Source organism: Carcharhinus amblyrhynchos, chromosome 30, assembly GCF_965287045.1.
Source record: "Carcharhinus amblyrhynchos chromosome 30, sCarAmb.v2.hapA, whole genome shotgun sequence".
Classification (NCBI taxonomy): Eukaryota; Metazoa; Chordata; class Chondrichthyes; order Carcharhiniformes; family Carcharhinidae; genus Carcharhinus; species Carcharhinus amblyrhynchos.
The window spans coordinates 22,246,891-22,271,017 of NC_137353.1; the positions used below are offsets into that span (position 1 = coordinate 22,246,891).

A 24,127-nucleotide genomic window follows, 5' to 3' on the forward strand; every position below is an offset into this window, starting at 1 on the left:
ATCCTCTATCCACGCTAACACCCTAACCACTTCAAATCCACTTCCCTATGATTAAATTTGGCAAAGTTCTGTGGGTCTGGAATCCGATGATTGAATTAAAAATTTATCCGTGTTGTATATTGAGAGTTAATCTTCTGATATAGCTCTGAAATGAAAAAGTATTTTATAACCTTAGCTAGTGATCAATATTACTACTTTTATACATTTTCTGGAGTTCTTGGTAAATCCATACACCTTTTCCATTGAAACCTGGTTAGTAGGCTTTCGCCTGGACAAATGCTGAAATTACACCTCGGAGCCGCGGGAGTCTCTACCAGTATCCCGTGATGCCGTGGGAGTCAATGACGGCCAGGCGTCCTCCAACGCTCCGTGATGCAACAGGTGTCTGTGGCTGGCGGCGCCTCCTCCAGCGTCCCGTGCTGCAGCGTGGGGTGGGGCGGCGCCTCCTCCAGTGTCCGGTGATGCAGCGGGGAGCGCCTGTGTGGCTGGTGGCGCCTCTTCCAGCAACCCGTGATGCAGCGGGGGTGCCTCCTCCAGCATCCCATGATGCAGCGGGCGCCGATGCCTGGAGGCGCCTCCTCCAGCATCCCGTGATGCAGTGGATGCCGGCGGCTGACGGCGCCTCCTCCAATATCCCGTAATGCCCTGCGATTGTTGGGTGCGTCTGCATTGGGTCCTCCTGTAGTCGGCGGTGCGGCGGGCAGTAAGATGGCGGAAAGTGATTATGAGTCGGTGCTGTGTGTGAAACCGGAGGTTCACGTTTACAGAATCCCACCGAGGGCAACGAACCGGGGCTACAGGTACGGGTAGGGTGGGGTTCGCGGGGCCTTCGGCAGAAACGGAGTGACAGATCGCATTGATGGTGAACCACGGTCGAAGTGACAGTGGAAGTTCCCGTTTCTAATGAAGGAAGTGTTCGAGTAAAGAGTTTGACTGAGGGAGGCGACAGATAAACGGATAACTCCCAGATAGGGAAATAAGGGAATGGATAGATCATCAAGAGAGAGGGGAAACGGGATAAAGTTACCGAGGACAGTGGCATGATCCTCATGGGAGTAGATGTGTCCAAGCCTTGGGGCAGAGGGACTGATCTGCCCTGGAATCTGGAACATTAACACTGGAGAAAATGATCATTTTGAACATAGATGTCTGTAATTACACACCTGATAGCTGAAAACGTGGTCAGGCTGTTCCTCAGCACGACGATGATGTACACAGAGTCGCGAGTTTCTGTCAGGAATCTTCGTGTGGTTCATTGAGGGTTGATTCTCGATATGCAGATCTTTGGATGCATCAGGCAGAATGTCCTAAGAGATAGTGCGATGTAATTCAGGATTTGCTTCATTTTCATTTCGCCTCTGCTCTGCCTATTATTGTCGAAAGCTGTTAGTGCCTCCCTTACGAGAATATATCTACAGTGGGAGAGACTAGAACTCGAGGGCACAATCTCAAGAGTGAAGTGATGCTCCTTTAAAACTGAGGAACAATTTCTTCAGTCAGAGGGTGGTGAATCTGTGGAACTAACTGCCACAGAAGGCTGTGGAGGACAGGTCATTGAGTGTCTTTAAGACACAGATAGGTCCTGGATCAATAAGAGGATCAAGAGTTACGGAGAGAAGGCGGGAGAATCATATCAGCTATGATTGAATGGCAGAGCAAACTCTGGGCCGAATGGCCTTTTATGTCATACAGATTACAGGAACATAACCGTTGCTAAATAAGATATGGCTATTAAAGGTGTTGTTCAGGTCATTGCCAAAGGAATGCTACTAAGATTCTGACAAGTTGGAAATCTATTTGTTGATCACTAAAAATAGCAAACTCCAAATCATAAGCAGCCAAAGAGTAAGGATGCTGTGAATAAAGCAAAATATAATATCCAGTCCCAGGTAATTTGGGTAACTCTGTTGTATTTGTAATGATCTGATCTGCTAGCTGTTTCAATTTAGAGCTCTAGTTATGTGCCCTGTGTTCAAGGTTCAAGTTTGAAACTCTGTTAAAAGTGGTGTTGTTGCCTGAACTATTTGTGTTGAATTATTGCTGCAGGAGTGACAAATGCCACATTGAAGGCCAAAGCTGACTTAATGCAATTGTGAGTAAGGTAACTTAACAATGTGCAGACAGTATTGAGAAAGTGGCAGAAGAATATATGTGTTGATGAGTTCTTGCATTTATGGCCAGCCTGCTTGTTAAAACTGCCTGCATTTTCCCAATTGCATCTAAAAATGCTACCCTATTTAACATGTGTTAATAGACGCGATGAGAATGATCACATCTCAACCGTTTATATTGTAATCGTTCAAAAGTAAAGTTAAATGAATGGAAGTACACACAACCAGATATACTCCAAACTGTCAAGTTTCTGGCAAGAAACAACCTCCAGATACTGTCATTAATAATTGGCTGTTTAACCATGACATTTTCCAGTAAAATCAATGAACAGTGTGAATTCCATCTGTGCTATAAATGACTGACTGGCTGTTTCTAAAATTGTGTATTATTTAAAAGGAGGAAAAGCTCACCAGGGCACTATAAACAGGTGTGGTACAAGTTGGTTAGAAGAGCTGTAAAGGGAGATGCGACTGATTGGTTTAGGGAAAGCTCAGATGGCAGCATAAAAGCAACAGTAAATGGAGGTAGCTGCTACTAGGTTAGTAGGCCAATGCAGAATTTACTGTGCCCTAAAGAGTGATAACAGAATGTACTTTTCCTTGTTTAAAAAAAAGTTGGTGAACCCAGAAATTGACCTTGATCTTGTTATTGAGAACAGTGTTTAGAGGAAATGTTTCACGTTGTCAGACAGGATGATGCTGCTGCAGAATCTGGATTTTGAACTTTGTGCAAGGTCCCACTGGTTCCGGGTTCAGAAAGCATTCAATAATCATTCGTAATAAAGGGTGTGTAACAGGAATCAACTAGCAGAAGTGCAAGAACTGGAATTTGGATTCAGGCTGTATGTATTAACAACTACAACTTTTATTTGTATAACACAGTAAAAGTGCCCCAAGATGCTTCACAGCAGTATTGCCAAATTAAAAATGGCATCAGGGATATTAGGGTGGATAAGCAAGAACTTGATCAAAGAGATAGGTTTTCAGGAACACGTTAAAGAAGGCAGTGGAGGTTTAAGGAGGGCAGTACAGTTTGGCGACAGAAGGTATAGCTGCAATTGGTGGAGTGATTAAAATTGGGGATGTGCAAGAAGCCAGTATTAGAACTGTGCAGATAACCCAGTGGTTTGGAAAACATTACAGGAAAAGGTGTGGCCAAACCCTGGAGGGATTTAAAAGCAAGAATGACATTTTTTTTAATCAAAATGTTGCTTTACTATGCTCCATTATAGATCAGTGCGCAAAGGGGCAATGGGTAACAGGACTTGGTATGAGTTAGGATGCAGGTAGTTGAATTCTGAGTTTCAATTTATGGAAGGTATAAAATGGGAGGGTAGCCAGCAGTGTCTTGTAATAGTCAAGGTTGAGAAAGCCTGCAGAGAAAGAGAGTCCTATTTTCATGCAAATGCAGTGTTTGACCTTGTTTTGCCAAATGAGCTGCTACTGAGGAACCGGATCCTCCAAGCCTCAGTAGATAAAGTTTCCAATGAAATAAGGATTCTCTCTGTAGAATTGTTCCACAATAGCACAACAAAGCCACTGACTTCCAAGCAACATACTATGTTTTTCACAGCAGGCCTGTCATGGAGTAATTTAACAGCATGGGTTCCAATAAAACACAGAGTCTGGAATTGATTACACTTCAGGAATTCATTGAGAGAGTTTTGGGCTTTGGAAATCCCAGTTAGACTCTGCGAGTTATATTTGTAAGCTTTGTGTAATTGAAAATATTTACTGAATTGCACACTATTTAATTGCATGTGTGTGAAATGCTTGATGAGAATCAACTGAGCAGGCAAGGTGCACTATCCATCCATGTTTAAGTTATAGGTAAACAGAATTGCCATGCTGAAATTAATGTCAGTTACTGCCTTCGTTCCTATATTTCTGTTTGAGAATGTGCTGAGGGAGTAGTAAGAACATAAGAAATAGTTTCTGTAGTAGAACCTTGGCAACTACAAACTGAAAGTTCCTTCTCTTTCGTATGTTTTAATGATGAGACTCCAAGCATCTCATTTATTAATCCCTCACTCTATGCTTCTGCTTCCCCAGCTCCAATGCTGGCATCAATATGTCTTCAGTTGTGCATGGGCCACTGATCCTCCCAGCTAGGGAAGCTGGATGAGAAAGATAAGTGGGCAAAAGGTATCATAAATTTGTAAAGCAACTGGTTTGTACACAAATATTTACTTGGAAAAATCAAATAATTATGATGTGCAGGTTCTTAGTAATTTTACACAAATCGTAAGTGACAGTTGTCAGCAAAATCCACAGGTGGTTTGCCATACCAGCTGGTTAACATCATGCTGCTGATCCCTCTGTGTGAAACCACAGAGCATATGTTTCTGGGAACACAAGAGATAGCCAGACTCAGTGCCATTGTTGTTGCTGCTGGCATGTGTTGTTAGTAAACTGAAGCAATTGCTGCATCGATCCCTGCTATCTAACTACTCCTTTGTTGATTCAGTGGTGTCTCTGCGATGTGGTGCGTCTTGGCCCCAATACCGAGATGTGTTTTAACAACCACCCCCCACCCACCTGTTATCTTCTGGGCCAGAAATCACTGACTGACTCTAACACCCGGCTGCAGGCAGTTTGACTCTGGAGGTGGACACGGTCTCTAACATCCTACCTCACTGCCTTTCATCTGTTGCCCAGCTCAGTATTACTATGTTAACCTGGTTCCACTTCTTCCTATTGTATGGTAGCCAGAGCCTATCCAGCAACAGCTTATCAGATGTAGGATCAGTTTCTCCTTGTACACTGACGATAGACACCTGGTTCTTCCTCTTCACCACTGCCCTCTAGGTCTTCACTGCCCCTCTTGTGCTATCAGTTTCATGTCCAGTTTAAATGACCTGCACAGCCGTTTGATTTTAAGTGTTGGAAAGGTCAAAACTATTTTTTAACCCTTGCCACTGATTCTAGTCCTTTTGCTGGTCACTGTGTTGAATTGAATCAGCTTTGGCAACTTATTCAACATTGAGCTTAGCTTCCAACCTCTATTTAAAAAAAAGTCTGCTTGTACTTTAGTAAAATTTCCTCTGTTGTCACTCTTGCCTTTATCTTTGTGCCATGTCTCAGCATATCTCCTTTGGTTCTGCGTCCATTTGTGACTAATTGCATCTTTGTGAAATGCTTTGGAATGATTTTCTATTTTAAAGAATTACATCAATGCAAATTGTTGTGTCTGCCTAATGCCCTTGCGTGTGCAGAGATCACTGAATAACAATAGGGAGCAAGAGCCTTGGATGCTTTTATTTGTCTCTCAAACTCCACTCGAATTTAAAGATGTTGGGGTTAGTTGCAATGCTACAGCCAGGGTGCTGACCCTCGTCAGTGTGGTTCAGTATCATACTTGCAGTGTCTGTTTACTGGGTGGTGTAGAGTTCATGCTATTAGACACTTTGTTTTCCTAAAGGATGTTGACTTTGCAAATTTATTTGCTGAATCCAACACGATTCTAGAACACCAAATAAATGACGGGATTATTTGCTGACGTGGCTTTACCAAGAAAGGTGAAATCAGTCTAAACCGTGCTGGAGGTGTGTGCCAACTATGTTTCACGTGATCAGAGAATTCTGATTTGGAGGAAGAATTGGAACAAATACAGGAAGGAAACATCAAACAAGTAGTAAAATGCACAAGCAATTTTTTTTCAAGTCCGGAACAGAGAAAGATAAAACTAAATGAAAAAATCAATTTAAAAACGTTACTTATATATAATTTGGCATAGTTAATACCAATAATTGTGTTGTACCGACTAAACTCCTTAGTCTATTCTAGGGCAGCACAGTAGTTAGCGGTGCAGCCTCAGCGCCAAGGTTCTGGGTTCACTTCCTGTCTTGGGTCACTGTCTGTGTGGAGTTTGTAGTCTCCCCATGTCTGCTTGACATGGGTGCTCTGGTTTCCTCCCACAGTCTGAAAGATGTGCTAGTTAGGTGCATTGACCTGAACAGGTGCCAGAATATGGCGACTAGGGGGATTTCAGAGTAACTTCACTGTAGTGTTAATGTAAGCCTTACTTGTGACTAATAAATAAACTTTAAACTTTAGGATATTGGACAGGAATTGCCCATTCAGACTAAAACCTGTTCTGCAATTCAATTAGAACATATCTGAAAAGTCAGGAGTAGCTGAGTTTTTATTTTTGACATTTCTTGACTATTTCTCCACTGGTTCATTTGCTTCACTCATTTTCTAGGATAGAAATGAGCCATATAGACCACAGAAATTCCAGTTTCTCCTCTTCCTTTTAAGTATTCCCTCAGGATTGAAGGTGACTTGCTTCCACTCCAGTTCCATGAGCTCTGAAATGTCTGATAAGTCCAAAGCATGATCTGCAGGCTGCCACATGTTGGGCAGATGGTGCTTGGATGGTCATGCGGATTGGTTGTTGGGAGTTTGTGTGTTTCCTCCAAGTCCCCGACATAGTCTGTGTTTGGTGTCTTCTTGAACTAAGCTTTTGGTTCATCACAAGCCAAGGACTCCCAAGAGTTGGCGTTTGACTTTACAGAAATGCTTTGAGAAAATCCTTGAAGCATTTCTGTTGAAATTCTGTTCCTTGAAGTCTCCTGCAGCAACTGAGTTCCAAATGGAGCAGTTGCTTCAGGAGTCATACAAATGCCATGTCCGGTCCAGCAGAGCTGGTTTTGAATGATCAGCGATTCAGATACTTTGGAGATGACACAGCGGTTGGACTGCCTCTTCTGCTGCCAGATTTGGAGGATCTTGTGTACCTCTGTGGGTTTGAGATGCCTGTTGGAGGTTGTCCCCTGAAACATATAGGAGTAGGAGGACATTGAAGGTTCGGTGTGTTGCATTTAGTATGGGAAAGGAGAAATCAGCTAGACTCCCTGTTCCTCATTCTAATCCACCCATTCCTCCTTTCTGTGGTCACAAGAATCGTTGATCTGCTTCGTTACTGTCAAATATCTGGTTCAGGTTCATACATGAAGAGTGAACACTTGAGCAATCTCCTGGAGGGCATCTTGAAAGGATCACTGCCAAAGAATAAAGAAAATTACAGCACAGGAACAGGCTCTTTGGCCCTCCAAGCCTACACTGACCATGCTGCCCGACTGAACTAAAACCCCCTATCTTTCCAGGGACCATATCCCTCTATTCCCATCCTATTCATGTATTTGTTCAGACACCCCTCAAAACTCATATCATATCTGCTTCCAATATCTTCCCCAGTAGCGAGTTCCAGGCACCCACCACCTTCTATGTAAAAAAAAAACTTACCCCGTACATTTCTTTTAAACCTTGCCCCTCGCACCTTAAACCTATGCCCCTTAGTAGTTAACTCTTCCACCCTGAGAAAAAGCTTCTGTCTATCCACTCTGTCCATGTCCCTCATAATCTTGTAGACTTCTATCAGGTTGCCCCTGAACCTCCGTTGTTCCAATGAGAACAAACCAAGTTTCTTTAACTTCTCCTCATAGCTAGTGCCCTCCATGCGAGGCAGCATAGAACATAGAACATAGAACATTACAGCGCAGAACAGGCCCTTCGGCCCACGATGTTGCGCCGACCAGTTACAAAAACAATGACCCACTAGCCTATACCAATCCCTTTTCGTCCATAAACCTATCCAGAGATCTCTTAAACGCCCCCAAACTAGACGCATTTACAACTGCAGCAGGCAGGGCATTCCAATCCCTCACCACCCGCTGGGTAAAGAACCTACCCCTGACATCCGTCCTGTAGCTACCCCCCCTTAATTTAAAGCCATGCCCCCTCGTGCTAGCTTTCTCCATCCGAGGAAAAAGGCTATCACTATCCACCCTATCTAAACCTCTAATCATCTTATATGTTTCAATAAGATCCCCTCTTAGCCGCCTTCTTTCCAACGAAAACAACCCTAAATCCCTCAGTCTCTCCTCATAGGACCTCCCCACCATACCAGGCAACATCCTAGTAAACCTCCTCTGCACCCTCTCCAACGCCTCCACATCCTTCTTGTAATGCGGGGACCAGAACTGCACACAGTACTCCAAGTGCGGCCGCACTAGAGTAGTGTACAGTTGCAACATTACACTGCGACTCCTAAATTCAATCCCCCTACCAATAAACGCCAAGACACCGTACGCCTTCTTAACAACCTTATCTACTTGATTCCCAACTTTCAGGGATCTATGTACACACACACCTAGATCCCTCTGTTCATCCACACTATTCAAAGTCCTCCCGTTAGCCCTATACTCGACACATCTGTTGCTCCTACCAAAGTGAATTACCTCACACTTCTCCGCATTAAATTCCATCCGCCACCTCTCGGCCCAGCTCTGCAACCTATCTAAGTCTCCCTGCAGACTATGACACCCTTCCTCACAATCTACCACTCCTCCAATTTTGGTGTCATCAGCAAATTTACTAATCCACCCAACTATACCCTCATCCAGATCATTAATAAAAATTACAAACAACAGTGGCCCCAAAACAGATCCCTGAGGCACACCACTCGTAACTGTACTCCATGATGAATATTTACCATCCACCACCACCCTCTGTCTCCTATCTGATAGCCAATTCCTGATCCAACTTCCTAGATTACCCACAATCCCATACATCTGCATTTTCTGCAGAAGCCTACCATGGTGAACCTTATCGAACGCCTTACTAAAATCCATGTATACCACGTCAACTGCCTTGCCCCCATCCACCTCTTTGGTCACCTTCTCAAAAAACTCAATAAGGTTAGTAAGGCACGACCTACCTGCTACAAAACCATGCTGACTATTTCTAATCAATTCATTACACTCCAAATAACTATAAATCCTATCCCTAATAATTTTTTCTAAAACCTTGCCCACAACAGAAGTAAGACTCACCGGTCTATAATTCCCGGCAAAGTCTCTGTTCCCCTTCTTAAACAATGGCATCCTGGTAAATCTCTTCCGTACTCTCTCCAAAGCCTCCACATCTTTCTGGTAGTGTGGTGACCAGAACTGAACACTGTATCCCAATAGCGGCCTAACTAAGATTCTATAAAGCTGCAACGTGACTTGCCAGTTTTTAAACTCAGTGCCCTAGCTGATGAAGGCAAACATGCCATATGCCTTCTTGACTACCTTCTCCACCTGCATTGCCACTTTGTGACTTGTGTACGTCTACACTCAGATCCCTCTGCCTATGAATACTGTTAAGGATTCTGGCATTTACTGTATATATTGTATCTTTATTAGACCTTCCAAAATACATTACCTCATTTGTCCGGATTAAACTCCACCTACCATTTCTCCGCCCAAGCCTCCAATCGATCTGTATCCTCTGATAGTCCTCATCACTATTCGCAAATCCACCAACCTTTAAGTCATCCGCAAACTTATTCAAACCAGTTACATTTTCTTCCAAGTCATTTAAATATGTCTTTAGAAGAGATGGGACATTTTAATTAAAAGAAAAGATTGGTTCAAAGCACTGAAATGTTGAGTCCTAAGTCAGCATCCGCATGAGCTGTGGGCAGAGTTTTTGTCTACAGATGTTGGGGATATCTCTTGTATTACTCATGTGTGAAACATACATTTTTAATAACTGCAAATTCTAAAATTTAAAAAAAAAATTCCCTCAGGACATCCTGAAGCACTTTACAGCCAATTAAGTTCTTTTGAAGTGTAGTCATCTAAATAACACTATCTTCAACGGTACAGCACTGTCAGATTTTGTTCAGACCTTTGGACTAGGTCCTTTTTACTCAAGAATCACAAGTTCTCGGTGGCAAAAGGAGGAAGAGAAACTGAAAGCCGTTGTGCTTGGGTCGTGTTTCATTATGTCCTATTTGCCCCTGGAGAGGATTGTATCTTGCTTTTTCAATGTCTTTGTACTCAATTTTGTGTGTAGAATACAAAACTAAGCATAGATAGCAGTGCCATAGAACAATCGAATTATTTAACCGTGCAAGCTCCTGAAAATTAATCATCCAGGCATACTGCCAAATCTTCTTATGTTTCTGTCTTTGTCTTCAATAACTGAAACACACAAACACATCGGTCTCAAAGTACCCAAACTACATTGTTTAGAGAAGCAACCAGGGGATTTTTCAAACTCTATTATGCACATTTCATAAGAAATTGAGTCAGAGTCACAAGCTCCCAGGTTTGATCCCTGGTCATTGCTTAGTGATCTGATCAGGACCAAGACAGCCATTTGACGTCCCTAGCTTAAGGAAGACAATAAACTAGCTAGGATTTCTAATCACTAACTAATGAAGGTTCCTGGAAAATGCATCCATGTGGACATTGGAGAAGGACTGAGTGAAACTCGGCTGTGTCGGCCTCTGTTGTTGGAATAAACTGGTAGCGTTATTTAGAGTTGTACATGAATAATGGCTGCTTGTCTGAGATCTCTAGAGACTGTGCGTCCTGTGCCCTGGCCCTGACAATGTCTCTAGATCAGGAGCATGCAGTCAGAGAGGATGTTCACACTGGAAGTTCAATGTTTTCCAGTGCTTTGCTCTGGGTGATCAAATCAAGTACATGAAGTTACTATTAAACTAGTTTTGGGGCGGAAGAAATATTATAATGTGAATTGATCTCCTACAGTAATCATCATAGAATCATAGAAATCCTGCAGTGTAGGAAGGGGCCATTCAGCCCATCGAGTCTGCACTGATCACAATCCCACCCAGGCCCTAACCCTATATCCCTACGTATTTACCCACTAATCCCTCTAACTGACGCATCTCAGGACACTAATGGGCAATTTTAGCATAGCCAATCAACCTACCCCGCACATCTTTGGACTGTGGGAGGAAACTGGAGCACCCGGAGGAAACCCATGTTGACACGAGGAAAATGTGCAAACTCCACACAGACAGTGACCCAAGCTGGGAATCGAACCCAGGCCCCTGGAGCTGCGAAGCAGCAGTGCTAACCACCGTGCTATTGTGCCACCCTTAAATGAACATCAGTGCTCATTAAGATCATGGACTGCATAATGGGGTGCTGACGTGTTCAGATATAGGCCTATCTATAAGTCCATGCACAGAATTATATCTGGGTCAATCTGCCTGTTTTGGAAACTATCACATCACATGATGGGAGAATGATGTGCTTTTATTACTAACTAAAGAATAAACTCCAGCAGCCTAGATTGACCCTGAGTAATGGTGTAGCTACTGGCCTCAGATGATTGCTTGTTACACAAACATGCCTAAGAAGAACAATATAAGTTGCAAAATATTTCAGATGTAAACCTACGAGTGTCCTTGTGTGTCAGAAACGTGAAGGGCTGACTAATGTGAATGCCTCGACCACTGACTATGACTAGAGTCAGTGATATTTGCCATTCGATGTATGAAAATCAATGTTGGAGTGCGCAGTAGCACTGATGAGCACAGCATGTTTTGTTTCTAAGTAACTCTGTTATAAGACTGTCCCTTTTTCCTGCTCAGAGCTGCAGATTGGAAGTTGGACCAACCTGACTGGACTGGGAGACTACGGATAACAGCAAAAGGAAATATTGCCTACATTAAGTTGGAGGATCGGATTTCAGGTATTTGCTTCAACCCAGCCATTCAAATTGCTTGCGAGGTGAACAGTGTTCAACTCAGAGAGCCCAGTTATAATTTTGAATCCTGTGCAGAAAGTTTTCTCCCACCACCCTAAAAAAAGGTATACATACTGTTCAGGCCAAATGAAGCCCCCTGTTCACATGACACTCAAAGGTGTGAACACCCCCATCCACATTAAATTTTCTGAATAGGCAGCAGAGATCGCTGATTGCGACTGTGATTTTAGCATGCTGTAAAGGAAAACGTGCTTCCTATTGTAATGCTTGTCCCATAATACCATCAAATGAAATGATAGTGCCAAAGTTCCTGACATCAAAATATTTTTTATAATGCAATGATTAAAGATGCCTGCTCTAACAGGGTATGGGGAAAGTATTTGTTTCCGGATGGGTGTGTTTAGCAAGCATGCTCTGTGGTGAGCTCTTGAGGCCACACTAACCACCGTGGAAAGTTGGCTTGTGGCTGACACAGTTGCTGCTCTAATGCTACGTGAAATGGTGTTTAACCCCTGTATTAAAAACAGAAAATGTTGGAGAAACTCAGCAAGTCTGACAGTATCTGTGGAGCGAGAAACAGAGTTAACTTCCCATGTCCATATGTCTGTTATCAGAGTTGAAGAGAAGAATAATTGTGATGCATTTTATACTGTTATACTTTCTTCAACAGAATAAAATCCATCACGTCTCTACCTCTCTTCAGCTCTAAAAAAGTCATAAGCACTCAAAATCTTCGCTCTGTTCTCTCTTGACAGATGCTGCCAGACCTGCTGCATTTTCCAGCACTTTCTGCTTTCATTTCAGATTCTCAGCATGTAGTATTTTGCTTTTATTTTAACCATGTTTTGTTGGCTTGTTTTGTCCTCAGGAGAGTTGTTTGCACAGTCCCCAGTGGACCAGTTTCCTGGGATTGCAGTGGAAAGTGTTATTGACTCAAGTAGATACTTTGTAATTCGCATCGAAGATGGAAATGGTAATTTTATCTGGGAGGGGGGTGGTTTTCAGGGCTGGTGTCTGAAACTCTTTGTCATTTCACTAATGTATTGAAATACATGGATTTTTGCATGATTTTGACATTCAGGATAACCTGTGAATGTTTTTGTTGATTATGTGGCTGTAGGTGATTCACGGCATCTTTAGCAGCATGTCAATTAATTTATACTTCTATCTTCCATTATAAGACTGTCTAAAGTGTGATTACATGTAGGAAATCACGTAAGGGCTAAAGAGGCCAAGCATAAAGAATAACGTTATATTTATAATGTGCCTTATTGACTGCCTGAGCATCGCTGAATGGTTCACAAAATGAATTGTTTTCTTTCCTGATGTGCCCCAGTGTTCCCTCTAATTTCAAAAACATCATATATTTATATCACCTTTAAAATAATATTGTTACTTTTTAGGGCATTCAAAAACCCTCCATTTTGTGCAGTTCATTTGTTGACTAAGCTGGGTAGCACCGTAGCACAGTGATTAGCACTGCTGCTTCACAGCTCCAGGGGCCTGGATTCGATTCCCAGCTTGGGTCACTGTCTGTGTGGAGTTTGCACATTCTCCTCTTGTCTTCATGGGTTTCCTCCGGGTGCTCCGGTTTTCTTCCACAGTCCAACGATGTGCAGGTTATGTTGATTGGCCATTCTAAAATTGCCCCTAAGTGTCCTGAGATGTGTAGATTAGAGGGATTAGCGGGTAAATATATAGGGATATGGGGATAAGGCTTGGGTGGGATTGTGGTCGGTGCAGACTCGATGGGCCAGATGGCCACTTTTTGCACTGTAGGGTTTTTATGATTCTATGAACTGCACAGTCGCTTTAACTTACCATATGGCTATACAGACCTTTAGATTGGCGGCATGGTGACGTCGCTGCCTCACAGTGCCAGGGATCTGGGTTCGATTCCTGGCTTGGGTCACTGTGTGGAGTTTAAATGTCCTCCCTGTGTCTGCGTGGATTTCCTCTGGGTGCTCAGGTTTCCTCTCATAGTCCAAAGCTATGACTGTTAGGTGCATTGGCCATGCTAAATTCTCCCTCAGTGTACCCGAACAGGCACCGGAGTGTGACGACTAGGAGATTTTCACAGTGCCTTAACTGCAGTGTGAATGTAAGCGTAATTGTGACTAATAGATAAACTTTACTTTAGCTTTAAGATTAAAGGGACCACTGGCTTTTCCAGTTTGACTCCAACAAAACCCATTTCATAGAATCATAGAACCCTACAATGCAGAAAGAGGCCATTCAGCCCATCAAGTCTGCACCGACCACAATCCCACCTAGGCCTTACCCCCTTATCCCTACATATTTTACCCGCTTATCCCTCTAACCTACGCATCTCAGGACATTAAGGGGCAATTTTTAGCATGGCCAATCAACCTGACCCATGCATCTTTGGACTGTGGGAGGAAACTGGAGCACCCGGAGACACGAGTAGAATGTGCAAACTCCACACACAGTTGCAATTGCTGCATTCTCATGCAATTAGAAACGCTGATGTGCATTGCTATTTGTATGTAAAGATAATAACTCATAGATTGGTTAATCTGATTTGACTCTGGGACTTACTACACTTTTTTGAATAGTGCCATGAGTTTCTTAATGCCACCTAAATGGACAGAAAGAACGCATCAACTGAAGAGGGGTTTCTACAATACTGTGGCCCTACCTTAGCCTAGAATGTGTATCCAAGATCCGAGGGGGTGTTTTTGCATCCCGTCCCCCATGGGAATCGTAATGGGTGGACGGGAGGGCTATGCACAGGTCTGTTGACCTCGGGCAGGATTTTCCAGTTTTGGGGCGAGTGCGGCTGGAAAACCCCACCCCTGGAGTGAGATTACAAGCCCATGAGCTTCAAAAGAGAGGAAACAAATAATATGTTAAAGACAATTTTAAAGTACGTTGATGGTTGTCATGATAAAGCATTATAAGCAGAGCTTTCATTGTTACTTCAAATCATTGAGTAATGTGGCGTTGGGGGAACAAAATAATTTCACACATTTCCCTCCTTTTCCATTTATCAGTGAGTAGTGAATAGGCCTGCATACACTGGGTCTCTTTTTCCTATGTCTCCTCCCAGGCGGAGATCAACCAATTTGATAGCTAAAAGTGGTCAAACCTACGGTAAAGTGGGTTTTCTTCAGACCTTCTGGTAAAGTCAGTGTGTAACTATGTTGGGCCAGTTTAAATTCGTGAAACTTACAGTCCTTTATACGCACATGTAAAATATGAATGTTAAATACAGAGTTATCTACACGTTATATCTGCATATATACTTCAGTTTGTATTGTGTAACTGGTGACTTCACAAAAGCAACAACCTCTAGGTTTATATCAGCAAGCTCTTACAGTTGAGGGATGGTCTAATCGAGACATTTAAAATGGTTAAGGAATTGAGAGTTGATGAGTGAATCTAGATTAAGAGAACATAATCATTAAATTAGTACTAGTCTATTAAGGGGTGAAATAAAGCAATATTTTCTCACTCAAAGGGTAATGGCAATCTGAACACTCAGTCGCAAAAGCTTGTGAATTCTGGGTCAATTAACCAGGAACAAAGTATGATAAATGAAGTTGAAATACAGATCAGCTAAGATCTGACTAAAAACTGAAGGGGCTGGTTGGCTCGCTGTAGATTCTTATGAGTCAACATGTTATGGGTGGCACTTTAACATTGGATAGGTGCATTGGCCATGCTAAATTCTCCCTCGGTGTACTTGAACAGATGCTGGAGTGTGGTGACTAGAGGATTTTCACAGTACTTCACTGCAGTGTCAATGTAAGCCTACTTTTGACATTGCACGGCAGCGCAGTGGTTAACATTGTTACCTCACAGTGCCAGGAACTCAGGTTCGATTCCTAGCTTGAATGTTCTCCCTATTTCTGCGTGGGTTTCCTCCGGGTGTTCCAATTTCCTCCCATAGTCTGACAGACACTCTGGTTAGGTGAATTGACTATGCTAAATTCTCCCTCGGTGTACATAAACAAGTGCCAGCGTGTGGCAACTGGGGGATTTTCACAGTAACTTCATTGTGGTGTTAATGTAAGCCTACTTGTGACACTAATAAATAAACTTTTAAAAAAAACTTTAAAACACTGATATAGTTCACTCTCTGCTGGCTGGAAGGAGGATGTGTAGAATGTGAAATTGTAAATACTGTATCGTTTGACAAAAGCTATTTCACTTTCCAGGGCGCCGCGCATTCATTGGCATTGGATTTGTTGACCGGGGCGATGCTTTTGATTTTAATGTCGGTCTCCAGGATCACTTCAAGTAAGTTGCTTAGCGTCATAGTCCTGACAAATTTGATTGATGGCTCCTGAACAGACGGATCAAATGTTGAGATCAAGAGATTGCAAGACTTATCTAAAGTCCGTGGAGTAAATTGTAGTAGGATTTTAACTTATTTTTAACCACTAAAGAAAGATCACATTTCCATCTTTCAGCTCTAGTGGCAGAAGCTACCACACTATTATAGTTCAATTTTGGAATCTTACAAAATGCTGTAAACCTAACACTTGAACACCCTGGAATGAATCATATGGCTCAAATCACTGATGAAGACTGTTGAGTGGCCCACTGGTTAGCACTACTGCCTCACAGCGCCAGAGACCCGAGTTTAATCCCTGGCTTGGGTCACTGTCTGTGCAGAGTCTGCCTGTTCTCCCTGTGTATGCGTGGGTTTCCTCCAAGTGCTCTGGTTTTCTCCCACAGTCTGAAAAATGTTCTGGTTAGGTGCATTAGCCATGCTAAATTCTTCCTCAATGTACCCAAACAAGCACCAGAGTGTGGCGACTAGGGGATTTTAACTGTAACTTCATTGCAGTGTTAATGTCTACTTGTGATACTAATAAATAAACTTTAAACATCCAGATTTCTTTTTCTTCTTTTTATTTAAGAGCTAATTCTTCCCGTGTCTGTGTGGGTTTCCTTCGGGTGCTCCAGTTTCATCCAACAGTCCAAAGATGTGCGGGTTGGGTGGATTGGCCGTTCTAAATTGCCCCTTAGTGTCTGGGAGACTAGCTAGGGTAAATGCATGGGGTTAAGGCCTGGATGGGGTAATGGGGATAAGGCTTGAGTGGGGTTATGGGGATAAGGCTTGGGTGGGATTGTGGTCTGTGCAGACTTGATGGGCCGAATGGCCTCCTGTAGGATTCCGTGGTTCCAATTTTAATTGTAAATTGTGATTTACAAAACTTCAGCAATTCCCAATAAACAGGTGCATTTTTCTTTTGTTTTGTAGATGGGTTAAGCAACAGAGTGAACTCGCCAAACAAGCTCAAAATCCAGACTCCGGACCCAAATTGGACTTGGGATTCAAAGAGGGACAGACCATCAAGCTAAATATTGGGGTGAGGCACAACAGATTATCTGTTAATCAAAATAAGACACAATTGTGTTATCAGAGGTTAAAAAAAACAGCAAAAAGTAAATTTAAATCAGACAAAAGAAGCAGCTTCTTCACACACGCACACATGATAAATGCATGGGATATCAGACACGCCCGGTTTTAGGAATATTCAGAGCAAACTTGGATACTGGAGACATTCAGTTGGAAGAGCTCGAGAAATTGGGAAGATGGAGAATCTGAGTACTGAGGAGATGCTTTTCATAGAAATCGTAGAATCCCTGCAGTGCAGAAGGCGGCCCTTCGAGCCTGCACCAACAACAATCCTATCCAGGCCCTATTCCTGTAACCTTGTTAATCCCGCTGACACCATGGGGTATTTTATCACCGCCAATCAATCTAACCTGCATATCTCTAAACTGAGAGAGGAAACCGGAGCACCGGAAGAAACCCACACAGACACATGGAGAATGTGCAAACTCCACATAGTCACCCAAAGCCGGAATCGAACCCAGGTCCCTGCTGCTGTAAGGCAACAGTGCTAACCACTGTGCCACTGTATAACAAGTAAGTATAGGGTGGATAGATCCTTCAGTGGGAGAGTTTCTGGGTTTTGTTGGTAACTTGGGTATGGAGAGAGATTGGAAAATTCATGCAACCATGAACAGTGGCTCTAATACGAGTAAGAACTCTGAAATGCACAAATTATGTTGCAGCAATATGGTAGGGCAAGAGTGTTCAGTAAGTAGAATTCTGGCAATATTTCTGTGGTATGGTTGGCAACTGCAAGTATAGATGTGCTAAAGTATGAACTGTTTTCACTTGAGGCAAGGGGAATTGGGGTGGGGAACAGATACACCTCATAAAATCTTCCAATAAGAAGGGTACCAGATTTGATCCCTGATCTGTGCTCAGTTAACTGCTGTTAGTGGAGCTATTAATAGGGGTGTTTCACTGTTCCTTGAGTTAAGGAAAAGAAATATTAACCAGCAATCCTACTGTTGATTGCTGTCCAAAGAGACTTCTGAAAAATAAATGCATCAATATCGATGAGGGTAGAATTAGACAAATAGCAGACATTGTTTGAATGGACCAGATATGAAAAGACATCTGGCAATAATGTTACAATACTGCAGTTTAAGCCAGAATTTGCATGCAAGGTTAAAGGGTGAAAATTGGAACTTGATAATATTTTATGTTGTTTATGTAATTTTAGCTTAACGGAAACCATTCCCAACACGTTTTCATTTTCAGAATGTACGGAAGAAGGAAAACTCATCGACCAAACCTCGTTTACCAGGTACTGGAATAGGCCTCCTCCCGCCACCTCCAGGAGCTAAAACACCATTCCTGCTCCCACCGCCAGGGTCACAGGGTGTGATGCAGCAGCCTACGCAATCGCCTTCTGCAGGTATAGAACTCCAATTGAAAGATGAGAGTTTCACTGTGGCCTTGTTAACCGGTATCCTGGCTGATATTCATTTTCTCTCTGGATATAATAATCTGAAAAGGAGAGATCTGGTTATTTCACGCTGGGTTCTTTTTGCTTGCGGGTATAATCTGAGCAGCTGCAATTGACCTCTTGAGTCTATGAGCAGCTAGAAATGCTTGAATTTGTCTATTCAGACCACTTCCTCAAAGAGATTGCTTGAATAGTAGATTTAAAGGAATTAACCAGGTTAAGCATAGTTCTGTCTTAGCAGCTGAACATCACAAATGCATTACAGACAATGATTGTAGTATTCATAATCAGAAGATGGAGACAGTTGTATTGCAAAAGCTGAATTAGTTATCTGATTAATTTTATGACTGGTTTTGCATATTAATCCTGATCTCTATGGTGCATACTGCCTCTGCAAATACAGATTTCACTGATGAGCTGGTTCATTTCATTTTGGGCTGTGCCTGCTGGTTTCATATTAGTTATGATTTTTTATTATAATTTTTTTGCAGAAATTCTGGCAGATTTTGATGCCCCTAAATCGTGTCCCCCTTTGGCTTCTCATACTGCCTCAACTGATCTGTGGGGAGAGTTTGCAACGGCAACCAGGTTTGTGACACATCCATTTTAAACTTTACATCAGCGCAGATAAAATGCATAAAAGCAAATTACAGTAATTCCCCCATTTAGAACAGTTTGGTTTTTTGGTTTGGACAGTTTTCAAATAAGGGAATCTTTTCATTTAATGCTGCCAGCCACAAGCTCAATTTTCAGCTTAGTGCACTTGGCAAGTCTTGAGGGACTGAATGGACAGCTCCTGTTAATTATATATCTCTCCGTTTCAGTCTGTCTTGGTGAGCAATGAAATATTTCAGCCTCTCCTGGTGAGTGGTGACTCATCCTCCTAGCCTCTGATGATGGTACAAAGATGAATTCACTGTCCCTGCTAATGGAACGGGAATGATCCCCTGACACTCCAGATGGGAAAAGGACCACCTTCTGGCCTCTTTCTGTTCCTGTCCCCCCCCCTGCTTGAGCTGTGCCTGCTGCCACTCTGGGCTCTACCAGCAGTAACTCCAGCCACAGCTGGATTTCCAGCCTTCCTGGGACTTTGCTTGATCACAGCCGGTTAAGATGCCCAGATTCTGGGCCCAGTAGCAATCTAGAATTCCAGGCCTGATGCTTAATCCTCACTTTTTCTGCACCCACGTTGCTGCCAATCAATGTTTTCGACTGTATCCCACTCTTCACCAGCAAGTGAACAGACCAGATTCCCTGTGTCCGACAGGCTTGGTCAAAGCTTAACCCAAAGATTACAGGTTAGGAATGTAACCCAGCCTTATTACATTTTTTATTATGGGAAATTTATTTTTGTTTGACATATTTTTGTTTAGCATGTTGTTTTTCAGGAACACTGGCATACTACTTGAGAGAAAGGTGTATATGATATGTGCATTATAATGTTTGTCAAATCAGAACAACTATGGTTGCATTTACTTAGTGCATGAAATAGCCAGCAGTTACCAAGAGTTTTACAATAAATAATTAATGAAGTAATTTACAGGGAGTCACAATATACTGGTAAAGAAACATTCTAGAATGCTAATAGATCTATTACTGTTAGTGTGAGTCAAAGCTGTTAGACAAACCTATTTTTATTACGTTCGTTATTTACATTTTTTTGCTCTTTTCAAAAGGTTTTACACATTCTGCTAAATAGTTACTGAACAAAAGCTTTTGAAAAACAATTGGAGTTACAAACCTCATCTAATTGAAGGATTAGGAAAAGCTTTTGTTTCTAAATGACAGTGGGCAACTGGGTGAATCTTTACTTTTCAACAAACCTGAATCAATTATATTAAAGGTGGGGAAGTCTGTTTTAAAGAGAAATTAACAATGAGATTTTTTTTGTATTAGTTTTGTCGGTGTGTAGATACAAAAGGACTTGAATCTGTTGGTGGCAGGGAGAGAAGGTGATGGAATGCATTGACTCTGGGTGAAGTCAGCTTGTCAGGCTAAATGGTTCTGTCTTGTTCTATGCTTTATATAATTTGAATACAATTCATTTCAGGATTCTGTTGTTGAGTGGGTTATTGGATTCTGTCTTTTCACTCTGAAAACTGGGTCTGAACTTATCCCAGACTTAAGATAAAATATTTCTGGGATAGTACAGGAATTGCTACCTTCATAATTAAAAACATGCACAAAACGCCTTCTGATAACTCTTAACTTTTTTGTCCTCCAGCTCTGCGACAAATCAAGTGGCCCAGAGCACCAATTGGGTTCAGTTTTGACGTGGGGCATCCTTCTCCTTTGAAATTGTGATCCTGAGAGACCATGACTGACACTTCTTTTTTGAATGGATTCCTGGAGGTGCGATGCTGCTGGGAGTCCATGGTGCCAGAGCCAGCAGGATTCTGGACTCTCAGGCTGCTGCCATGGAATTTTCATTTCCATTAATAGTGCGTCTCTACCAGAACATCTGTCCCATCCATGTAACCACGGTGTTCGCAGGAGCCCAGACATGCATCGCCATGTAGCAGTGCTTTTGCTTCACAAGTGATTGGACTCCATTTCGTAAAGGTCAATGGGACACAAATGTAAATCAAAAAGGAGTTACCATGTTTTATTGAATTTTTTTTACACAAGAGCGTAATGTGTAATAATGGTCCTCACTAAAGCGTTCCTTAAATACATCACATCACACTGTTTCACACAGGCACTTGTGTTCAGTAGATTTCCATTCCATGTGTGATAATCTTCCATTGTAACAGCTAGTGGGGTGGGGGAGGGTGCTGTGAAGAACTGATTTGTACTTAAAGAACAAAAGCACTATGATTCACTGAAGTTCTGCAGAATCACGTGCCACACGAGGAAACAGGTCTGCATCATACTCCTTCTAAGTGGTGGTTTTGTAATCAGTGACAGACTGATGTGGCTGGTGATGGATGTGTTGTATGATAGCAGAATACTAGGCCTTTAAGTACTATCTGCTTTTTCTTTTCCACAAATTTTGTCTGCTTTGGCCAGTGACATTTAACTTTTGGGCTGACCTGTGAACTATTAGTTTCTGTAAATAAGAGTTTGTCTATTTCAGTATTTATACAGATTGGTTGGAGGGAGGAAATCCTGCAATCTGCAATGGGGGGGGGGGGTGGGATTGGAAATTGGGAGCTGTTAATGTTAACTCTGGGTTCAAATCAGGGAATTTCTTTAGAGTTGGGAAGAGTGTTCCAAATAAAAATGTTTATTGAAATTATGTCCATTTGGAAATGTTGAGTTTTTCTGATGTTCCAATGTGCCTCCTAACTAATCGGCTACTACTCAACTTCTGTAACATTGATAAGCACGGTAGCTGATTTGTACATGTATGGATCCCACAGGGAATTTAATGACCAACAACTTTTTTTGGACTGTTGGTTGTGGGCTGGAACATTGCTCAGGAATCTAGAGAACTCCATGCTCCTCATCGAATGATACAATGGGACCTTTTGTGCCCAGTGCAACAGGCAACTCTAGAAGGCTGCACCTCCAAAAGTGCAGCACTCCCATCACTACTGCAGTGGCAGGTCAACCTAAATTGTGCTTGAGATCAGGAGTGGAGTTTGGACCCGTTGTCTAATGACAAGCCAAATGTGTTATTAATTTGGCCGGGCCAACATACAGAAAAGCAGTACTCCAGAGGAACAGATGACACCTGTGATTTCATTAATGAAAAGAGGTACAATAATGTGCACACTGCTGAAAGGAGGAATTCAGCTATTACCTTGGTGACGAGCCTCTTACGAGCATTTGTTTACTAGTATATTGAAGAGAGGTGCATATTAAAACATATTGTTCCCAAATCTCAAGAATGTTGTTTAAGCTGGAACTGAATTATGGTTTGTTAGCGTCTAGGGGAGGAGTTTGCTATTGGTTACCTGCCATCACAACTGCAGAACAAAGACTCTGTCTCTGGCTAGGTCTGTCCCCCGCACTGGCTCAGATATCCAGTTTAAATAAAGGAGAGCTATTCTACAGCAAACCCCGCCCCAGGGACGCTGAATGTGAAATCTCACCTAGCATTGACTACAACAGCCCAGTTAAGGATCACCCAGTTTGCCTGACTGCTGATGTTGTAAGTACTGACTATTCCTGATTTATGATTAACTTGTGATGGCTGCAGCAGAATTTAACAAACATATTTTGTTTTAATATGTTACGTACAGAAGCAGAACTGTTACTTGGGCGTGAAATAGCTAACCATCAAACTGGCAGAATTCCTAAATTATTTCAAACAGAGGTCTTCTTTGGTCTGAATTACCTTAAAATCCTAAAGATTATAAAAAGATCTACACTTGCTGACACGCCCATAAAACCGTGAGGCTAAGGTATGACGGACAAATTGATATTTTCTTCTTTGTACCTGGAAAATGAGTAGAACTTTTCTCCACTTGTATACTGCTCTGAAAGCTTGTCTGGACTTTATAGAGACAGTGATTCCGAAATAATCTAATGCATACACGACAGTTTTGAATGGAAAATCAAACTACTTACACTCCAGAGCAAGCCATCCAAATTGCGTGCTCAGTTTGTGAATAGTATTTTTGTTTTAATTTTCTGTGCCACCCCTACCCAGCACAATATTCTAGCAGGGGTGCAGTTCTATTGATACTAAATGCCATCATGTGTGAACTTAGGCAGCAAACAGAGAGAGAGGAGGGACATCTCGGTAGACTCTGAATCAGACTTACCTACTGGCCAGAAACATTGTGGAAGTGGTTTGAGGTCTGGCTGATTTCTCTCACCCAGATACCTCTTTGCTGTCCTCCTAGCTGAGATGAGTGATGGAACCTGCCACTTTCCTGTCTCAATAGTCTCATTATTGAACTGCATAGTGCATTTGTCAACCAGGCTTTGTGTGATTGTGAACTATAGTAAATCATATCTAAAGTTGATCATTTGGGAAAACAATGTTGTAGGACTGCATATGATTGATACATGGGAAGTTATACTTGAGTATAATTCTCCCTTTTCTTGACCAGTATCAGTGAAGCTGCAATTGATCACCCATGACAGTGGCAGGTAACGTTCTAGCCTGAGAGTTAGAAGACTGTGATTCCATCTCCACACCTAAGTTTAGATTTACACTTCTTTGAGTACTGAGGGAGTGTTGTGCTGCTTTTCTGATGAGATGTGTGGATGTAAAAAAAAAAATCCACTACTCAAGGAAGAGCAGATGAGTTCTGGTATCCTGGATAACATTTATACATCAATCTCACATCTCTTTTGGAAAAGAAAATGCATTATTTGCTTTTTGTGAACTGTAGTTCAGAGAAGATTCATTCAACTAATGTCTGGGATGAATGGGTTATCTTATGAGGAAATGTTGGCCAGGATTGACTTGTATCCATTGGAGTTTAGAAAGGTGAGAGGTGATCTTACTGAAACATGAGATCCTAGGAGGGTGTGACAAGGTGGATGCTGAGTGAATGTTTCCCCTTGTGGAAGAGACTAGAACTAGGAGGACAGCGTTTTAAACAATAAGGGATCTCTCATTTAAGGCCAAGATGTGGAGGACCCTTTTCTCTTGAGGGTTGAGTGTCTTCAGAACTCTTGCCCAGAGAATGGTGGAGGCAAGATCGTTGCATGTTTTTAGGGCAGCAGTAACTAGATTCTTAACTAAGAAGAGAGTCGAAGGTTATTGGGGTGAAGTAGAAATGTGGAGTTGATGCCATGACCTTA

The 24,127-nt window shown here is 42.3% G+C and overlaps 1 protein-coding gene across 1 annotated transcript; it reads left to right on the plus strand.

Annotated features, from left to right (window-relative positions):
• Window positions 1-581: 581 nt before the first annotated feature.
• On the plus strand, window positions 582-21,575 carry LOC145360141 (adaptin ear-binding coat-associated protein 2-like). Its single transcript, XM_080215118.1, has 8 exons — window positions 582-800; window positions 11,509-11,609; window positions 12,493-12,597; window positions 15,806-15,887; window positions 16,858-16,966; window positions 18,217-18,373; window positions 18,916-19,012; window positions 20,649-21,575. Exons 1-8 carry the CDS (start codon window positions 709-711, stop codon window positions 20,695-20,697), a joined length of 792 nt encoding a protein of 263 aa, XP_080071244.1. The 5' UTR covers window positions 582-708; the 3' UTR covers window positions 20,698-21,575.
• The last annotated feature ends 2,552 nt before the right edge of the window (window positions 21,576-24,127 follow it).

Bases quoted from the DNA above. Each gene is read 5' to 3' on its own strand.
- LOC145360141 (XM_080215118.1), top strand. From the start codon at position 709: ATGGCGGAAAGTGATTATGAGTCGGTGCTGTGTGTGAAACCGGAGGTT. The intron at 12,598-15,805 runs GTAATTTTATCT...TTCACTTTCCAG, and splicing joins TCGCATCGAAGATGGAAATG to GGCGCCGCGCATTCATTGGC. The intron at 18,374-18,915 runs GTATAGAACTCC...ATTTTTTTGCAG, and splicing joins TACGCAATCGCCTTCTGCAG to AAATTCTGGCAGATTTTGAT.